At 38.7% G+C, this 21,150-nt stretch overlaps 1 protein-coding gene across 1 annotated transcript in view; it reads left to right on the top strand.

The window, feature by feature from the left end:
- The first annotated feature begins 844 nt into the window (after positions 1-844).
- Positions 845-21,150, top strand: part of LOC131051600 (pyruvate kinase isozyme A, chloroplastic) — a 45,940-nt gene continuing 25,634 nt past the window's right edge. Inside the window, exons 1-4 of the mRNA XM_057986175.2 lie at positions 845-2,466; positions 3,999-4,089; positions 4,464-4,657; positions 4,759-4,880. Coding sequence (XP_057842158.2) covers positions 1,885-2,466; positions 3,999-4,089; positions 4,464-4,657; positions 4,759-4,880 — 989 coding nt within the window. The 5' untranslated portion in view covers positions 845-1,884. The remainder of the gene's footprint in view (positions 2,467-3,998; positions 4,090-4,463; positions 4,658-4,758; positions 4,881-21,150) is intronic.

Raw genomic sequence — 21,150 nt, 5'->3', positions numbered from 1 at the left:
ATATTATTGAACAAAAAATAAATAAATATATTATAAATAAAGTACATTAAAAAACAAAGAAAATATATTAAAAAATTAAAAATATAATATAAATAAAATGTATTAATACAAGAAGTATAATTAAAATTTATTAAATAAAATATTTTAAAACAGCAGGCCCACAGTGCAAGGCAAGGGCCCTGTCCAAATGCTGGCGGGCTAGCGGGGACCCTGACGCCTTGCTAGCATTTGGATGAGGGCCTTGTCTTGCATTGCGAGCTGCGAGAGAGGGAGGCTTTCTGGCAAACTTTCCCCAACATCAAAACTTGCAATGCACGTGATTTTACGGACTAGACCATGTACTTCATACGTGTGTATATGAAGGTAGGTAGGCTTAGGGAGTAGGGGCATAGGCTATGTAGTGCAGTTTAAAAGGATGCATAGCCAGTGCCCATTTTTTGACCATTACATGCATAATGAGTCTCACATATTAATTGTAACTATCTAATGACAAAACAATAACTATAAACACTTAAATCACATAATAATCATCAAAATCTAATGCACCATATTTAAAAGCTAGCTACAACGTACTACCAAATAATGTAGTTAACTTTGTTCGTTGTATCATATCTGGTGTGCAGTGGTACGTCTTAAATTGCTGTCGCTTTCGGTACCGATGGAAGGCTTTCACTTCACTTGCTTGGTTAAGTAGTTGGGAAAATAACGAACCGCTCGTGAATAGCTAGGTTTTTAATATATCGTAATTACAAGCTCTTGATTTTCAAGTCGAATAATATATATTTTTTCAAATAAGAAATTATATAAAATTCTCAACATTGCTTAGTTTGTTCGCCCAATTGCTTTTCTTCCGATTAAACTTATTTCAAAATCCAAGCAAAAATATCCACAGCATATTACTAGATATAATCGATGCCGACAAATTTATTAACCAGAGGTTTAAAGCCCACATTTGTTGGTCGCCTGCATAAACCTGGGCATCGTACAGTACACGTAGGCTCCCATTAATTTGGAGAAAGAGCTGAGCGAACGATCTGCAGGTGGGGGATTTGCATGACTGACTCCGCCGCGCTAGAGTATGATGAACACAAGCGACTTGCTTTTGGAGTGAGTGATTCAATTTAATGTATTTTAAAGAGATCGACGAACAATCCGAGGTTCAGGCGACGACCGGCTAAATCGGTCTATATAGTAGGTGACCAGATTGTCTTGCTTGTAATCTGCAGATGTCTATGACACGTCTTGACTGTAACGTTTTCCTGCGCCAACTTACTGGAACTGCAACTAAAACGTGGCGAACTAGGGTTTTGAAGCTGTGTAGCAAAGAACGAGTGATTCAAGTGAGCTTTTGTTGAATTTGTAGCTGTTTATGGTATCAGATCTTACTTTGTCTCCTCGCGGCCATCAAATCAACGCGCGAATCTTCGAATTTGAGGCTGAAATTAAAAAATGCTGAGGTTTTTCTCGTGAGCTTCAAATTCCTTGACAATAAGCGGAAAAATCTGAATTCAAAGGCTCGCGGCTGGGGTCGAAGAGGGAGCAAACGGGGTTTGATTCTGTTTTTGTGTCTGCAAATGTCATTGCAAGGCAGGAAAGAAACAAGTAAGCAAGCTTTTGAATGCTTTGAAAAGGGGCCGAGATATTTGAGTTTGAATGCTTAAAGTTTGTATAATTGAAACTCTGAGAAGAAGAAACGAGCTCTGTTTCAGTTACTCTGCCTTTGCGATCCTCAAAGCAAGCAAGGTTCAAATTATTTAGAAGTAGGTTGAGATATTTGAATTCAGAGACTTAAGGTTACAGAATTAAAAAGCGGAAGGCACGTTCTGGTTTTTTTATTTACCGTGAAATTTGAATTATTTGCCTTTGCAACTTTCAAATTTAAAAATGGCGCAGGCAATTCGGGGTTTGGTTTCTGTTCCTTGCAATCCACAGAGACTGTCGACAGCAGCATTCCAATCGTATTTCAGGCCTAGTAAACCTTTTCTTTTGGGGGCGAAGCAAAAACGGCAGTGGAACAGGGTTTCTGTTGTGTCTGAGACGGATAATTCTCCAGTAGTTGTTAATCCCTCCGAATTTGCTGCAAGCATCGGAGAGTCTGTAGCAAGCAATGGACTTTCCGTCTCTGTTCAAGTTCCGAGTGCGGAGTCTGGTTTAATCGAGGTGGATACAGTAAGCGAAACCGAAATGAAGGAATTCGGGTTCCGTAGTACCAGGAGAACTAAGCTTGTGTGTACCATTGGTCCTGCTTGTTGCGAATTTGAGCAACTCCAAGCCCTTGCTGCGGGTGGAATGAATGTTTGCAGGCTTAATATGTGCCACGGTACCAGGGATTGGCACCGCAATGTGATTAGGCATGTGAGGAAAATGAATGAGGAGAAGGGCTATGCAGTGGCCATTTTGATGGATACTGAGGGGAGTGAGATTCATATGGGCGATCTTGGAGGTGCTCCTTCAGTTAAAGCCGAGGTTCTTATTCAGCTCCCTGCTATATTTCGTGCTTTCCTTTTCCTCTTTTGTTGCTTAGGAGAACTAAATGCATTTTATGTCTTCAGTCACTAGGAAACTTGACTAACCATCGTTAGATTTGCGAGTATTTGCATCATACGTGCAATCAAATTTGTCATTTTTCATTCATTTTCTGAAGCTATCGATCCACTTGTTTTCTCTGCTTGTATCAAATGTAAAAGCATTATGCCATGTATTCTTTTTGCTTGGGATTTGGTTTTGTCCTCTTCCTGGTCTTGGACTTGAGCCCAAAATAGCCCATCCTTAGATAAAGTGTGTGTAATGCAATGATGAGTTGATGTAATCTTTGAGCTGTGATATCAGATCTTGATTAGTGGATGTCAGATATTGTGAAATCATGCTATTATTTCCAATCACAACGATAAAGACACTCTTTTATAAAAGAGAGAGATCAGCTACTTTTATAAATGTGTGTGTGTGTGTGTGTGTGAGAGAGAGAGAGAGAGAGAGAGAGAGAGAGAGAGAGAGAGAGAGAGAGAGAGAGAGAGATGTTATTTCAAGTCACCACAGAGAGAGAGAGCTGTTATTTCAAGTCACCACAAATCACCACGAAATCAGGTTGTTATTTCCAATCAACAGGAAAAAGACACTCTTTCAGGTGTGTGAGAGAGAGAGAGAGAGATCATGCTGTTTTTTCCAATTACCCAGAAAAAGACACCCTTTTATGTTTTTGAGAGATAGAGCCACACTAACATAATATGGTTTTGGATTAACAATATTGTATATGTGCTTTTATGCTGTGATATCAGATCTTGTGAAATCTTGCTCTAATTTTTAACCATCAGGAAAGAGACACTCTTATATGTGTGTGTGTGTGTGAGAGAGAGAGAGAGAGAGAGAGAGAGAGAGAGAGAGAGAGAGAGAGAGAGATCCATACTGGCATAATATGATTTTGGGTTGACAATATTATATGCATTAGTGAGATTGAAGTAACAGAGTGGTCACTGTGCTTGTTATTGGGTTTACTGTATTATTAAAAAAGATTTAATAATGTAGCTTGAAGTTGCCAATTCTTTTATAGTGAAAAGATGATTTAAAACATTTGTATGGTGAATTGTCTCTTTTGCAAGCACCACCATTCTAATTCAATATTGGCATCTTTGTTTTGACAATCAAGAGGACTATTGTTATGTTTGGTTGATTGACATAAATTTTTTGTTTCTTATTAATACCTTTAGAATGAATGAATAGACTTATATAAATCTCCCTGTAAGTGTTAAATAAGAACGCGTAACTTTTTTGTAAACAATACAGTCATTTGCAAGATGCCATAAAATGCTTTGATCAATTTATGATTGAAATCTTCCATCTTTTTGATACTTTTGCAAGTTTCCTTGTAAGGTTATACATCATCTTTCCTTTGGTTATTCTTCCTTATAAAGTAATTCATTATCATTTCCTAGATTTTTTCATCTCTTGGTGCTTCCAAGAGCTTTACTTCAAGATGATTCATGCTGATTTCAATCATGTAGGATGGAGAAGTTTGGACATTCACTGTGCGTCCTTTTACTTGGCCTATGCCAGACCACACTATTCAAGTCAATTATGATGGCTTTGCAGAGGGTAAGCATGCAATTACTTTCTTTAGGTTTAATCTTAGAATGGGTTCGTTTTTTTGAACTTTTCTCCAAGTTGATTGTTCGTTCCAACTCCAGCATGTGACATTTATACAGATTTTTTTTTCAATGAACTTATGCAGGTATGTGATATTATCATATTTGGCATTTTGAATGCTACAACCAAATGCTTTTCTTGTTATTATGAGCAAGTTTAATTGATGGTTTCTATCTCTGTTTAGTTATCTTCAATTGATTGCGTGCCATATAAGGCTAATATATGAGCATGTGGTAGTATCTGACGTGGCAATGCATAAATTTTAAACATGGAGTTTATTTGGGCATTGTGAAATCTAATTTGTGTTCTGGTTGGTTTGGCAGATGTTGAAATTGGGGATGAACTGCTTGTGGATGGTGGCATGGTGAGGTTTGAGGTGATTGAAAAATTTGGACCAGATGTGAAGTGCTGCTGTACTGATCCTGGGTTGCTGTTACCACGTGCCAATCTAACATTTAGAAGGCAGGGTAGATTGGTGCGGGAGAGGAATGCCATGCTGCCCACAATATCTTCCAAGGTTGGGTTTCTCTTGTTCTCAAGTTAGAAACTTATGGATTGATTAAGAAAATATGTGAAGCATTTGCAGATGAAGTTCTGATGCAAAATTGTTTTCTCCAGGATTGGCTTGATATAGATTTTGGAATTTCCGAAGGTGTGGATTTTATTGCAATTTCTTTTGTCAAATCCGCTGAAGTGATCCAACATTTGAAAAGCTATATAGCTGCTCGATCTCGTGATGGGTTAGTTATTTCTTTCTTGTGATGTATTTATTGCAGATATTAATGAATAATTTGATTCACTGCTCATATGATTTAGAATTCGGCTATTGTGCTTCTAGACAAATTATTATGTTCAGGTTATAGTTTCAGATTGCAGTTTATAAAAAACTGTTTCTGAAATGATATTTTTTATGTTCTATGGTGTTTCAGGATATCCTTGACAAGTGTTATGAGCTATGCTGTATCCTTGACCCTTGATCCCTAAAACTTCAAAACTCCTGCGTTTTGCATTGTTCACTCCCACTTACCTCTTTGCATGACCTAGGTCACCATTAATAATTAGATTTGATGCTGTAACTACACCATGGTGATTCTCCTCCTAGAAACAACTATTTGTCTTAAGGCCACAGTTTCAAATGTACTTCAAGTGATAGATGATGAGGAATGCCATGCCACCATTAATACAATGGTTATGTTTTGACATGGATGGTTTCCATGCAAGGTCTAGGCTGCCATTTTAGCGGATTTCGTGGGATCTAAGCTTGCCTTGCACACCTCATCCATTGGTTGCTAGTCTGCCCTCGATTTCCAAAGTGACAAGGAAATCAATGTAGTGCCATATGTGCTAGTTCATTTTCCAAAGGTTGGTCATTTTTCTCTTCCACACATCTTTAAGCCAAAGGGGCTTCTAAGGTTTCAACTTTAGAAATCCAATTGCCATTGGAGAAGTAGATGTTTGCAAATCTCAAGGAGGTTTAGATTGTAAATGATTCTTGCAGCTGAATGTCTTGACGGTCTGTTGACGTGTATTTTGTACACTATCAAACACAGAATAAAATACCCAAGGGTACCTTATCCTCTCTTGAATAAAGCCTTTGATTGCTGAAGATATCGCGGAAAAGGATCAATCAGGATGACTTCAAGGTTCTTGTATGTAGGGTCTCTACGCGTGGATAAGCTCTCTGTGGTATGATGTGATTTGCTGGAATCACAAGGGGACTTACACTTGATGCCTGAACTTCTGATCTGCTTTGAATATTGCTGGAACACAGGCTTTTACTAGCTTTGATTTGAAAAAAGGAAAAAAAAATGAGGGCGAGGAAAGAATCTAATCCTAATACTAAGGAATGTAGGAGCAATGATTGATCTTTGATGAAATTCTAACTAAGTCTTGTTTTGACATCCCAGGACCATCTCCACAAGGTTAGTGCGATCTTTGAAGGAAAGCTTTATGATGTTCAAATCATCACTGCAGGCATAGACACCATCAGGTTGATGCATATCAATGAAGAAGCGACAATTGAAGTTAAGCTTAAGCTGAATGATTCCAGTTGACTACACAAGGCAAGTCTGCAATCAACAAACTGCTAGTAGTATGGATATACGAATTCCACCATCAATCAAGCACATTTCTTCCACTCATCTAATAACATGAAATCAAATACGAGAACTATAGAGACCATGCAAATTGTCGAATCGACCCATAAATTTCACCATTTCTTCAATGAAGTTACAAGTCTTTTACAACAACATCTTGGCAACAATCTTTGCCTTCTCTCTCTACTCTACTTTAATTGCTATTCTATCAACTAGCTAACTACTCTCTATTCACTAACTCCTTTCTAACTGCTTCCAACTCCTATTCTATTCTAACCATTCCCTTTACAAAATGAAATGCCAGGGCTTATATAGTGCCCTCAATACAATTCGATGGCTTAGATCAATTCGAGATCAATGGCCAAGATTCAACAATGAAAACCCTAATTAGGGTTTGTTACAACCATTACATAACATTTAATGCTTGACCAATGATAAAATTGTATTGCTTGGACACATGTCCTCTCTAGAAAATTCCACCAATGGATAGCTGGGGTAGGTACATCGGAGTTTGTGCCACCTTCCATGAGTTAGGTACATTGAATCTGGAAATGCTGAGGTGGACCACACTGACTGGAGAAGTGATGACTAGGATGCCACCTCGTCTGACACTTGTAACTTGGTAAATATTCAACTTGATGTTGTTGAGAAGCTAGCTTTAATTTATTCATCTGGAACTATCTGCTTCTTCAACGAACCCTTTGCTCTGACTTCTTGTGTCCCTGATGTGCAGGATGATGATGTACCTCGCCTTGGAATGCTGGATTGGAGAAGTCGCCCTTGATGACGTTAGTCCAAAGAAGGCCGTCCTTGTCGATGCTAGGCTGGAGGAGGTCGCCCTTGTCCTTGCTTGATCGTCCTTGATCTGGCTTGATTTTACAACTCCAAGATCTCCATTTGATGCCTACACAAAATATTAAAGTTAGTCTTTTGAGCATCAAACCTCAAAGCATGAAATTTAAGATCTTTCAACGGTAAAACTTAAGATATTAATTTGAAAAAAGTCATGATAAATCAAGAACTACACATTTTCAAATTAATAATGAATGGAATTTGGATCTTCAAGACTTAGACTTTACAAAATTGCAATGGGATCATAATAAGTCTTGATTAAGAACTTCAAAAAATGATTCTTCATACCTTCCCTTTGAGTATTTAAGTACAAAACCTTGAAAAATGAAGGAAGAGGACCGGATTTTGTTGGGCAAGATTTATAGTCCTTCCTTGGATGAAGTACGCCTCCTCTAGTTTGAAAAAGAATAAACTCCACTAGCCTCTTCAAAAATCTGGAAATTCGCCTTCAAATGTCTTCAAAAAATCTGGAAATTATCCTCCAATCTAGCTAGAAATTCGCCTCTCCAATAGCTTTCAAGATGAATTTCGCCCTCCACTAGCTTCTTCCACACTTAGTAGAAATTCGCTCCACTCCTCTGGATTTCGCTCCTCAAATTGCTCTCCAATTTTGCACTTGAAAGGATGATTGAATGATTTGAATTGTGAAACAACACCTCCAATATATAGAGCGCTCACCTTCTACATCTCTCCATAGGCCGACTTGGCAAAATAGGCCAAAAAATAAATAAATTTGCAAAAACAAGAGGCCGACCTAATAAAATAATAAAACATGATACCTCAAGCGCCCCATTTTCAATTTTAATTTAATAAAAATTAATTTTAAATGCCTTCATAATAAAAGTTCGATTTTTTTTAAGGCCTAAAATCAATTTATTAAATGCCAATTTAATTTAATTTTTTCAAATATTTCGAAGTTTTTAGCGAACTTGGCATCTAATGCGATTTGGAGGATATTAACGCCCAAGCATGGTAAAAAATAACGAATGTAAATAACCTCGCTCTGGTCCCTTGGAGAGGGATAGGAGCGCTCTTGCATTTTAAACCTTGTATTCCTTGCTTTCACGTTCAAAACCTCATCCTTGGTGTCCAAAATGGCATTTTTATTTGGAACTTTGAGTTTAATTCACTTGATCTTTGGAAGGAGCGTGCCTTAGAACATTTTCGCCCTGGTCCCTTGGTGAGGGACAGGAGCGATTTTATACTTTTGTCCTCAATCCTTCATTTTTTAATTGCCAATTCACGTTGTGGGGCTAGCAATGATCCCTTTCGTCCCTTCAGTGCATGTTCAACTCGTTTTTTGCAAGGCAAAATTGATGTTCTAGAGATTTTCGCCCTGGTCCTTCAGTGAGGGACAGGAGCGCCTTTTGCATCCATTGCGCAAATTCTTGATCATATCAACCTCAAGGCATTTTTAACATCATTTCAAATTCGTGCCTTGGCCTAGATTTGTCCAAACTTGGCGAGAAGGACTGGATATTAGGTTTTTCGCCCTGGTCCCTTGGAGAGGGACAAGAGCGATTTTGCAAATCCAAGCTTATCCGTCCTTTGTTAGCCTTCCAAATTATATTCAATGGATAAATCATGTTTTCCTTGGTCTCTTCAAATCATAAAATTGTCTTGATCCTGCAAGAATAGTGCAAATTTGAAATTCAAGCTCCGGTTCTTCAGTGAGGGACAGGAGCGAATTTCGTCTTCTAGGCCAAAATGCTTTCACTTTTCACCATGAAATGTCTTGGCTAAGGAAGATATCATCTTGTTACACGCCATGAATAAGAGTTCAAGTCCAAGAAAGGTCTAAAAGATGTGTATATAAAGAAAATCGCTCTGGTCCCTTGGTGAGGGACAGGAGCGCTTTTACCTTTGTAGACAAAAACTCCATCATTTCATTGTCTTTGATCAAGTCTGGATGCTCTATCATGCTCATTTCGTCCTTCACCATGCCTTTGATGTTCCAATTTGACCAAACAAGGTCAGGAATGACTCAAATAAGTCTTTTTGCCCTGGTCCCTTGGTGAGGGACAGGAGCGCTTTGTCTTGGTCCCTTGGAGAGGGACAGGAGCGAAATTCGCTCTGGATCCTCAGTGAAGGACATGAGCGAAATTTGACTTTTTGGACTCTATCAGGATAATTTTTAGGGAATATAACATTCAAGTATAAGTGACATTTCCTTCTATCTTTCTTCTTTCTTATATTTTAAGTTATATTCCATATATACTTTCAGGATGTTTGAGAGTGGTTTCAGACCTCCAGGAGTTATATTGCAAAATCTAGTTTTTTGAGGTTTTTCAGTTTCTAGACTTAGTCAAATTTCAGGATCAGGACATTCCAGACTTAGCCAAATTTCAGGATCAGGACTTTCAGACTTAGCCAAATTTTCAGGATCAGGTTATTCAGACTTAGCCAAATTTCAGGATCAGGACATCACTCAAGCCGGACTTGCTATCCTATTGATCTCCCCGACAGCACTCAAAATGCAAAGGCTAACTAACAAAACCCTAAAAGACCAAAAAACAAACCCTAAAAAGCAAAAAAAGCAAGGGTCCCCATTTGCAATGGGGCGATGTGTGAAAACGTCACAACACGGTCCCATTTGTAGATTTTTTGGGAAGTTCTATCTTAGGGTTTCCTCTTGCTAATAGCTCATGGTTTCCTCTAACTAGTTTTCTGGTAAGAATATAATGAATATTTGATGAATGGGACAACATTCTAATGCATTTCAAGCTTTGTAATGGTCATTTATTCATTGCATATAAATTTCTGTAGTTTGGAATGGATAACTAAGAATGTTTAGTTGCTTAAAGTCATATTTGTAGTGTATGTTTGTTGGTGTAAATAATTATTCATCTTGGATATTATTACACTTAAGTTTACTTAGGAAATGCATTTCATAGTAGTTTGGGTATGAGACACTTGGGTGTTTGTGCCACATTGGGATATAGTGTGTGTAGGAGAAATTCCACCTTTTATGGTGTTGATTTTGTTGTTACACTCCACTCTTGTTGTTACACTCCACATTCAGTGGGTGATCCACCTCATGTGGACTATTATATTATTTCTCCTACCTACCCACACCTATTTCCTGCCTACCCTTGTTTCTTATTGAGCCACATGTCATGTTTGTGTGCTCACATATCCCTAGCATTGCCTATATAAGCAAGCTCATCTACATTGTATGTAACTATTGAATCATATTATTGATCATTTTCTATTGATGAGAATACAGTTTATTCTTGTCCTATATTGTGTTTCTATTTTGTACATTTCATTGAGCTCTTGATCTTGGCAAAATCTCACATGGTATCAGAGCCATTGGGGCTTCATTGATTCGTCTTGAAGAGGCATTATTGCAACGTCAAGAGGCAGATCTGAGGAGTAGCATCTTTTGGAGGCGTCCTAGACCAGATTCGACCCCTCCATGGCGTCCAGAAGGCCGTTTCCATGAATTTTGGTTATAAAGTCGGCCTATTTTGGTGAGAAAATTTTTTTCGCCAATTTTGCTATAATCGTACGGATTTCCAAAATTTTTATTATTTTTTCGGAAATTTTTTTTTTCTTTTTCTGAAAATATTTTTCAAAAATCAAAAATCAAAAAAATCAAAAAATTGAAAAAAAAAAATCAAATCAAAAAATTCAAAAAAAAAATTTCAAAAAAAAAAAGAGTTCTTTTTTGGGGGGTCCGCAGACCCCCCCACGTGACCCGCCGTACCTGTAGGTGCCGCCCGTACCTGCACGTCCACGTCCACACCGCCACCGCCGGACGCTGCACTGTCCATGCCGTCGCCGAGAAGACCCGCCACCGCCGCCCTGCATCTCCCACCATGCCTGCGCCCGTCGCCGCCCGAGCCCTCGTCCTGCCGCGTCCTCCCGTCTCCGCACAACGCCACTGGTGCCCAAGTCCGCCGCACCGGCTCCTCCCGACATCGGCACCCGCCGCCGGTCTCTCCCGTTTCGCCGGCGACATCACAGACTGGAGGACCCGCGCTCGCCATGTGGCAGGCGACCACTGGCTCGCGGGCTAAACCGTACCTTCCGTACGCTCAGTCATCCGCCACATCATCCGTATGGCCGCCATGCAGACGCCACGTGGCTCACCCAGTCAGCAAATCCGTACGGTACGGACTGCACAGTCACCTACCACGTCAGCTGTCTGTACAGTACGGACGCCTAGTCAGCAGAGGGCGACGTTTTTGCGACGGTTATACGGCCGTCAAATTTAACCCAGTGACTTGCTGACGTCAGCGCCACATCAGCATTTTTCAAAAATTTGGCAGGCCCCTCTCATTTGCATTTTTGATTTTGCAGTTCAACTTCAAATGGCCATAACTTGCTCATTTTTGCTCCTTTTTGGGTGCAATTTTTTTTGAAATGGGCTAGAATTTCGTGCTCTCCGCAGTGGTGAAGAATTTTTTTGATTTTGATGCACGGATTTTTCAGAAAATGCAGTTTTTGGTGACTGTACCTGAGTAATCCCAGCTTTTGCAACTTCAGAGGCTTCGTTTGGGGTCATACGACCTCCTTTTCAGGTGCTGTTTTTTTTGAAAGTGCGTATTTTTTTGTCTACTTTCACATGTTGCTATCAGATTGATGCCATTGTAAGTAGAAATTGTACTTTCAGATTTTGGCTATTTTTGGCTCTCTTGGTACTTGTATATTTGCTTGAATCTCAGTTAGATTCATTGCACTATTGATTGAAGTCTCTTGTATCTCATTTGAGAAGTTGTAAAATTTGCATCATAAGACCACTTTGCCTTGTTTTGCAAGTGGCTCATTGTAATCGCACTAAGTATAAAGTGCCAAAATCATCACTTTAGGGGGGGTACTTTGATTGAGTGAATTTGTGGGGTTGTCTCTTGTGCTTTTGTGCTCTTGTGTTCTTTCCTTTTTGCTGCTATGGGTTCTTCTAAGTTTCCTCTCTTAACTCCACATAATTATGCTACTTGGAAAATTGATGCATGGAGTAAACTTATGGAAAAAGGACTCACTCATTACATTGATGGAACTATTGTTGCTCCCGCTGATCCTAAGGTTGATCCAGTTGGTCACTTGGATTGGCTCACTAAAAATATCATGGCAATTGGTACCTTAAGAAAGTATGTATCAAAGGATCTCATTTTTCATATTGAGAAGTGTACTCTAATCAAGGATGCTTGGCAAAAGTTTCAAGACTTGTATGGTCAAGTTGATGAGATTAGGGGATATCAAATTGATAGTGATCTCACCATGTTAAATCCCAAGAACTTTGATACTATACAAGATTATGTCACTAAGGCAAATGAGTTGAGGGCACAACTCAAAGATTGTGGCATTGATAAAAAGGATACTCAATTGATATTCAACTTGATAGGCAAGCTTCCACAAGAATATGCAGCATTTGTTTCTAGTTTCCAAACCCATAGGATGACAATGGGTTCAAGCTACAAAATGCCTACATTTGATGCTTTCAATGAAATGTTGATGATGGAACAAACTAAGTTGATAAGCATGGGCATTCTTAAGGCTTCTAAGTCTCAAGCATTAGTGGCAAATCAAGGGAACAAAGGAAATCAAGGAAAGGACAACTCAAACAAGAAGAAATGGCAATCAAAGCCTAAAGAAAAAGCACCATCTTCTCCACAACAAGGAGATTCATCCTCTTCCAAGAGAGATAATTCACCAAAGAGGGAGAGACCTACTTGTGCTTATTGTAAAAAGATTGGTCATGAGGAACATCGTTGCCATTCTAAGAAGATTGATGAGCATTCAAAAGGAAAAGGGCAAGCATTCATGGCTTCAACAAGTGGAAAGACTCACTCTTTTGGAACAAGAAAAGGAAAAGCTCTATGTGCTACTATCAGTCCTGATTCAGAGAGATGGCTTCTAGATTCAGGGGCTTCTCATCATATGGCATCTTCGCAGTCTATGTTCTCTACATTTGAGCCTTGCACCATGCTATAGATTTTGATGGGCAATCATACATACATGGATGTGATTGGGAAAGGATCTATTGACATTGGGGATAACTCTTTCAATGATGTGTTGTGTGTACCCCACTTGACAAACAATCTCCTTTCTATCTATCAAATCACACATGGCGCAACTAAGAGAGTTGTGGAGTTCACACCTGACTCAGTTTTTATTAGAGACATGGAGACTAGAGCTATCATTGCGACTGGGGTGGTTGATCATGCATCTCGGTTATACTCCTTTTCAGATTTTGTTGATGATGATGATTTCACATTTGATGATTCTACACATGATGATCACACTTATTGTGATGGTTCAGATTTTGAGGAGAACTTTGGACACTTGAACATGGGGATTCTCACATGTGAACCCGTTCTTGAGCCTTGTATTTCATCTCCTCATATTGATATCACATCACCTATTGCACCTGATGATGTGGATAGTGCGACAGTTTTGCCTTCATGTGATTCAGTGCAGCAGGATATTCATTGTCTTCCAGCTTCAGATTCATGGGATGATTACTTGACAGACATTGCAGGTTTATTTATGGAATCGTACATTGCAGATTTGGGAGACATCATTGATGACATTCATCTTCTCTTTGATGAAGATGATCCTTTTTCGATTGTTGCAAGGGCACACTCTGACCCTCTTGTTCATTCTCTACATGATCATTCTTTCGAGGTTGACATGATTGTGGATACTTATGTACCACCGTTGGAGGAGGTCTCTATATTTTTTGAGGAGACATGTTCTACATCCATCTCCACTAGATCTTGGAGTGCCTTTTTCAGCAGTGTGGCACAGTTTACCACCTTTGGAGGGGGTATCTTTCAGCATCGACATGGGGACATTTGAGCAGTTTTCAGAGATTCCTTTCATCATGAGTTTTCTTCATACATCTTCCCTTCATGATTGGGGAGACTTCATGGATACACCTTTGGTTTTGTTTCTTCCTAAGGGGAGGAATGTTGTTCGACGTTCGTGGAGCAGTTTCTTCATACATCGAGCTTCTATCATTGGTGCAGATTCCACATCGAGGGGGGGCTTCCTAGCTTCTCTTCTTCTCTCATATGGGGGGGACTTTTTCCTCACATGGGGTATTGTTCTTCACATTCTTCTATGAGAGTTCTCTTGTATGTTTTTCATCTCTCTTTTTGGGGGAGGGTTTTTTCCCATTGGGTTTTTCTCTCTTTCCCCACTTTGTGAGAGATTTCATTGCATTGGTTTGCATGCATTTGCATTTGTACATGGGTACCTAACATGGCCTCGTAGCCAGGACCCATCTTGCATTGCTTAGTTGCATTGTAGACTTAAGTGCATTCCCCTAAGTTGCACTTAAGGGGGCGTGTAGGTGTAAATAATTATTCATCTTGGATATTATTACACTTACTTAAGTTTACTTAGGAAATGCATTTCATAGTAGTTTGGGTATGAGACACTTGGGTGTTTGTGCCACATTGGGATAGTGTGTGTAGGAGAAATTCCACCTTTTATGGTGTTGATTTTGTTGTTACACTCCACTCTTGTTGTTACAGTCCACATTCAGTGGGTGATCCACCTCATGTGGACTATTATATTATTTCTCCTACCTACCCACACCTATTTCCTACCTACCCTTGTTTCTTATTGAGCCACATGTCATGTTTGTGTGCTCACATATCCCTAGCCTTGCCTATATAAGCAAGCTCATCTACATTGTATGTAACTATTGAATCATATTATTGATCATTTTCTATTGATGAGAATACAGTTTATTCTTGTCCTATATTGTGTCTCTATTTTGTACATTTCATTGAGCTCTTGATCTTGGCAAAATCTCACAATGTTTATGCACAACTTGTCATCCTTTGTGGTTTCAATTTGTTGTTCCTCGTGGTATGGTTGGACTTTGTAGCCCAATGAATAAGCACCAGTCTTGGAAGTGATGATCCATCATGCACTTGAATTGAATATGTCATACACCAGTAAAATAGAGGTAGGAGGTAGTTTGTATGCATAGTTGTGGTGTATGTTTATGCACAACTTGTCATCCTTTGTGGTTTCAATTTGTTGTTCCTCATGGTATGGTTGGACTTTGTAACCCAATGAATAAGCACCAGTCTTGAAAGTGATGATCCATCATGCACTTGAATTGAATATGTCTTACACCAGTAAAATAGAGGTAGGAGGTAGTTTGTATGCATTTAATGATTTAGTGACCTGTCAAAGAAAATTTCCATAGCAAGCTGTAACAGTTCTTATCTTTAGAGAGTCATGTCCTATGTACCCCCTTCCTACCGTCATGTAGTGATGTTCTTATCTACTTAATAGAGGTCATAGTAGTAGGTCAGTCCTTGACCTAGTGACAACTTTTGAGGTGAGGCGTACATTTGAAACTACTACATCAGTCTTATCCACTTTTCCATCTTTAGTTGTGTTTAATCCTATTTAGGATACCTCTAGGGAAGCCCCTTAAGTCTAGCTGAGCTCGAAGTCAAAGGAGGTCTTGTTGAACATATGTTGTCATTGATGTCAAAGGAGTGTTAAATGTGCTGGTCAGTTTTGTCATTGATGCAATAACATCCAAAAGAATGAAGAATGCATAATACTGCCATGTCATGTTAGAGCAATTTGAGTTGCAAAAGTATAGTGGCAAGCTATGGTGATGGAATTAATTGAGGTATATCTGTAGTATCATATTGCATCTATTCCTATTGGTGGAAGTGATCTGGAAGTATGATCCAGAATGTATGAGGTAATTTACCTAGACAGTGAGCTTGCTTTGGTAACTTTCTATGTTCTGCATTTCTTCGCAGTTGTGAGTTATGACTTGCGGTTTGGAAGGAAGGTATGTCTACACATGTTTTGTCATATTCTAGAGTTTCCAGAGTTGATATTTAGCAAACAGTGAGTTTGAAGTGACAAAGTGGTCACTGTGTTTGGTACTCAAGTGGGTTATTGTTTTGGTTCAATGCATCAGAGGTTTATAGTGTGATTACCAAAGGTAGCAGGTGGATGATTGTTGGGACCAGATAGGGCTACATTGGGAATCGCAAAGCATGTTCTTTCTTTTGGAGTAGCATGTGGGCTATTGGACTTGGTCTATTACATGTTTAGTTAAGGAATTTGGTGTGCTGACTTGCGGATATTGTAATTATGTTTCAGGTCAACATATGAATGTAATTGTAATATTAATGCATATATATATTGATCTAGGATTTGTCCTAGAATGTTGGAAAGCTATGTAATAAAGGCTTCAATATAATTATCCGATATTGTGTTTGATGTAAAAAGTTGAGGGTATAATGTGAGTTGCATTCCAATCATTGTGTGGTTTCATGAGAAGATCATATGCAGTGTGAGAGAGTGTCTGAAGGTTGACCAGATCAAGTGCAGGTTGACTTATCAATCTTGAAGGTCTGCAATTCATATCTTTGTATCTTGGTAGGATTGGTGTCTTACCTGTTGAGTTGGTGCTAAGATCTTTGTGTTGGGGATTGGTGTTTCCGGTAGGTTGGTGCCTACTTCATGTTGTAAGTGATTCATTATTTTTGTGAGGCTGCATCTGGGTAGTAGATTCAAGCAGCTATTCTCACTGTGGTTTTTAGCCGATAGGCTATTTAACTAGATTACCGGTTCGGGTTCGGGTACCGGTTCGGGTTCGAAGAACCCGGTACGCCGGTACGGCAAAATTTTGAAAAGGGGTTTGGGTTCGTTTGGGTTCGTTAGTACAAAAACATGTAAATTATATATATATGCAACCTATAAGCATGAATTAAGATTAGCATGTCACATAGCATCATATAAACAACAAAACCAACATAAACTTGTAATCGTAGCATCATGATCATACCATAACAACATCATATACATCAAGTCTAATATCAAAATGATAAAATATTCAAGTATCATTGTTTCAACTTTCAACAATTTAAAGTTTGATCATTAAATGGATTCAAACTAAGAACATCCAAGTTTAATTTTTCAAACTGAGGACCTGGATTTTGCCGGCAACGCCCCCAACGGGGTCAAGGGGCAGCGCCCCTTGCGGGGGTCTGGGGGTAGTGCCCCCAACGGGGTCAAGGGGCAGCGCCCCTTGCGGGGGTCTGGGGGTAGCGCCCCCAGCAGGGTCAAGGGGCAGAGCCCCTTGCGGGGTCGAGGGGCAGCGCCCCTCGCAGGGTCCCGGGGCAGCGCCCAGGGCGTGCTCCCTGTCGCGGAACAGGGCAGGGTCGAGGGGCAGCGCCCCCGCCGCCAACACCAAATCACAACCTTCAAACCCACACGGAACTCCATGGCGTGCATCAGTTTTCTGTTTTTTTAAGACGTCTAATTTTCTGCTTTTTAAGGTTATAACTTTCACTTTTTACAAGGCGGAATTGAAAAAAAAATTAAATTTGCATTGTTTTTTGACTTTACGGGCTGCCCAGCCGCCCAGGTTCGACTGGGTCCGCCCAGGTTCGACTGGGTTCGACCCCGGGTTCGACTGGGTTTGACCAGGGTCAAACCCACTCTGGGTTTTTCGAACCCTGGTCGAACCCAGGTCGAACCGGACCCGTACCACGAACCCGGTCGAACCCGGACCCGTACCAGGGGGGCCCAGAGGCGAACCCGGTAACCTAGCTATTTAACGTGGGCATAGCCCACCTGAAATGTCTCATGCTCTTGGAAAAAAATGGACGGAGACTGTAATTTCGTTGCCGAGTTTTACAACATGGTGATAATATAGCAATGATAATAAAGTATATAATAAGGTAAAAATATATATGTTTTCCTCGGGTTCTTCACATTTGGGCATATAGAAATTATATGGTTGCTGGACAATAAGCGCTGGATGCGACATCATATTTACGCACATTGATCTCTAATACTGCCACACACCTATTTACGTGCTGAGTAAAACTTTATCGTGGCATTAAATAGTAGATGATAAAAAACCGAACTGCTTGTCGCCTCATCGCTCTCCTTCTGTTCATATATCCCAGCCTCTAAAAGATGGGAAACAAAAAACGAAGATCGAAATACAGGTGCAGGAGTTGTTTAAGAAATCCAAACAAGTATGTTTCTGTTAAATTTGATTGCCTAACTTTATGAAAGTGATCCTGAGAACCATTTCTTCATTGAACTGTGGATACAAAATTCTTTCTAAATAGTGGCTTATACGAATCAAAAAACAACCCCGCAATCTGGGTATTCTACGCAGCAATTCAGGTATTTACTATTGTATTGAACTTATTTTAATTATTAACTGTTTTGTTCTTGATGCCGCTGGTTATGATACACAAGGAATTGTAGCAGAAGGTGCCTGTCCATGATGGCTTTGTTTTTTTGGTTCTGTGTTATATAGTGTTGCATTGTTTTATTTTTTATTTCTAAACAGCCTCCACTGTGGAATGTAAATATTTCCTTACACATATACCAATTTAGCTATATGAGTGTAGTTTTAACAATATGAATGTTGACCTTATCATTTATTTTAAATCTCGAGCTATCACATTCTCCACAGTTTTCATTAGATAATCTTGAAAATTTGAAAGTAGAATGTGATTACATGACAAATGAATAGAAAGAGAGAAAAAAATTAAAAAGAATTTGTATAAGGATGAACTAAAACAAAATAGATAATGTCATCTTGTAAGTTCACAAATGTGAGAACAAATTGACATATAGGTTACAAAGAACTGAAAATCACATATTTCGTGGGATTCCCTGAGCACGTCTTTGATGGAGCAAAAGCACCCACATACTATCTATGCACCCCTTAGAATAGTGGGGCTACAATGCCAACCCGGCATCAAAACTTATTGTTTTGTGCTCCAAATTGCGAACATTTTGTCAGTTGCTGGTATGGTTTAGAAAACCCTATTTTAGCCCATCCATAGGTTATAAGAATGATATTTTGTCGTACTAAGAATAGTTCGATAATATATAGGAGCAAAGAATTCATTATGACTTGTTTTTTTTATTGAATTTTATACTCAAATAGTTTTTTGAAGCGAGGCATTTATTGTCATGAAATTACACGATTAATTAAAAATTTTAGCATAATAATTATGTTGAATTCTTTTAACTGAACAATGCATTAGTTATTTCTTATTCATTTTATTTTGTGCAACTGGCAAATTCACACATATATTACTATTTGGCTTGCTCGTAAATGTTTGGCATCGAGCCCTTATTTTTAAAAGTGTCGGCTGTTGAATAAATTTTACATGGCTCATTCTTAGCAAGCCAAATCTTCCACCCCCATTCTCCACCTCTCATTTCAACCGCCATCGAAGTCTATAAAAGTGAAGGCATCTACTGAGCAAAGAGTTAGAATTCAAAGTTGAGTATCTTCATCCATCTCAGAGGTACTCCAAACACTTCGTCCAGATATAAGTTTCTTTGACCAAACTTCTCAGCAGCACCAAGAGCTTAGAGGATACACACAAATTAAAACACAAGCATGCTTAGGGTTTGACCATTCTCAATTTTAATCTTGTCTTTTCTTTCTTGCCATGCTAAAAACATCGGCAGAAGCTAGAATTATTCCTCTATTTTACCATGTTGAGCCTTCAGACTTCCGCTACATAAAAAATGGAATTACAGATGCATTTAGAAAACACAAAGAGAGCCGCAAATATCCTTCTCATGGTATTCAACAGTGGAAAGAATCCTTACAGAATGTTTCATGGCTCAAGGGCTACGAAATCAAGGAACAAAATGAGTAAGATATCCTCATGTGCTTTCCATCGATATCTGTGTAATTGGAGAAGAGATTGGCTTAGGGATAAAAAAATTACAGATTTTCCATTGGCTAAGATGGTGTGAAGTTTTATCCTTTATATAAGGGGGAATTGCCTGACATATTCTAGGATTTATTTGAGATATTTTAATACTTGCTATGCTTGGGTTACGTTTGTTTAGTGTGTGTTTTATTTATATTTGTGTCTCATTATGAATTTATGTAGTTAATTTTGAAACTATTCCATTTAGTTGACTCTTTTTTTAATGTTTAAATTTTTATTTTTATTTAATCTAATCATGTTAAGTTTGTGTTATATAATTTATTTTTATATAATAATCAAGTTTTGCTAATTTTTATATAATAGAGATTTAAAGATATTTTTTGATATGTTATGTGTTTTTTATATTTATTACTTATTATTTTTAATTTAGCTTTTATATTAATCTTTAGCATATATTCATATATTACTATCGGCTTTACCATTGCACCTCATTTGGTGCAAGCGCTAGTTAACTTTTTCCCATATTGGGTTTCCATGTAAACCTGGTGTTCTGCGTGGATGTGTATTTTTATGTGTTGTTTAATTGCTACATCATTAAGAAGATTTGTAAGAGCTGCATTGATGTTTTAAGGTTCATGCTTGGAGAAGTTATTAATATTAATGTTTAATTAAGTTGAATTTGGGATATACTGATTCGCCCCCCTCCCTCCCCATGTATTGTGTGCCCTTCAGGTCTTATCTGCCTTAGTGAATCAGTCCAAAGTTGCCTTGTCTGAACATAAGTTAGAGGCTTGTTGATTTGTGTCTGACACCCTTGGTGCTCAGAGAATGGCCTAGCTTTAGGGATTTGGGAACCTACAACTTTGTGCACCAACACTCCTTATTAGATCACTTGACAATCATTAAAACTTGACCTCTATAGGAGACACATGTTTTGGTAGGCAAGGCATTCTATGTGTATTCCATTGACCTTTGGATTAGCATGAAAACACATTACATTCTTCATGTATTTCAATGAGGAATATCATCTTAGCCTCTTAGGACATATAATCTGTCAGTTGCTTAAGGGTTGGAACCACTGACTGCATTTTAGGTTACAAATCACATATTCCTGTTGTGATATTATGCACGTGCAAGCTTTTCTCATACAGTTTAAAAGGTTCTTTCCACACAATTTAGGGGACAATATAGTTTGGGCTTGTTTCATAAAGGAGCCATTTCTGCATGCATCATTATATGCATAATACAGATCTGTATTTACAATCTTTCTATCAGCTTCTCGCAAATCCATTTTTTTATAGGATCCATCATCTAGGTAGAAAACATGGATCTGAATTAGGGAATGAAAGCAAGATGGTATCATATTCTACCACCAACCTGAAAATGTTTAGCATACTTATAAAACT

The sequence above is a fragment of the Cryptomeria japonica genome, chromosome 7 (assembly GCF_030272615.1).
Source record: "Cryptomeria japonica chromosome 7, Sugi_1.0, whole genome shotgun sequence".
In the NCBI taxonomy this organism is placed as follows: Eukaryota; Viridiplantae; Streptophyta; class Pinopsida; order Cupressales; family Cupressaceae; genus Cryptomeria; species Cryptomeria japonica.
Note: the sequence above shows the minus strand (reverse complement) of the source record. Positions and strands in the feature narration are given on the sequence as shown.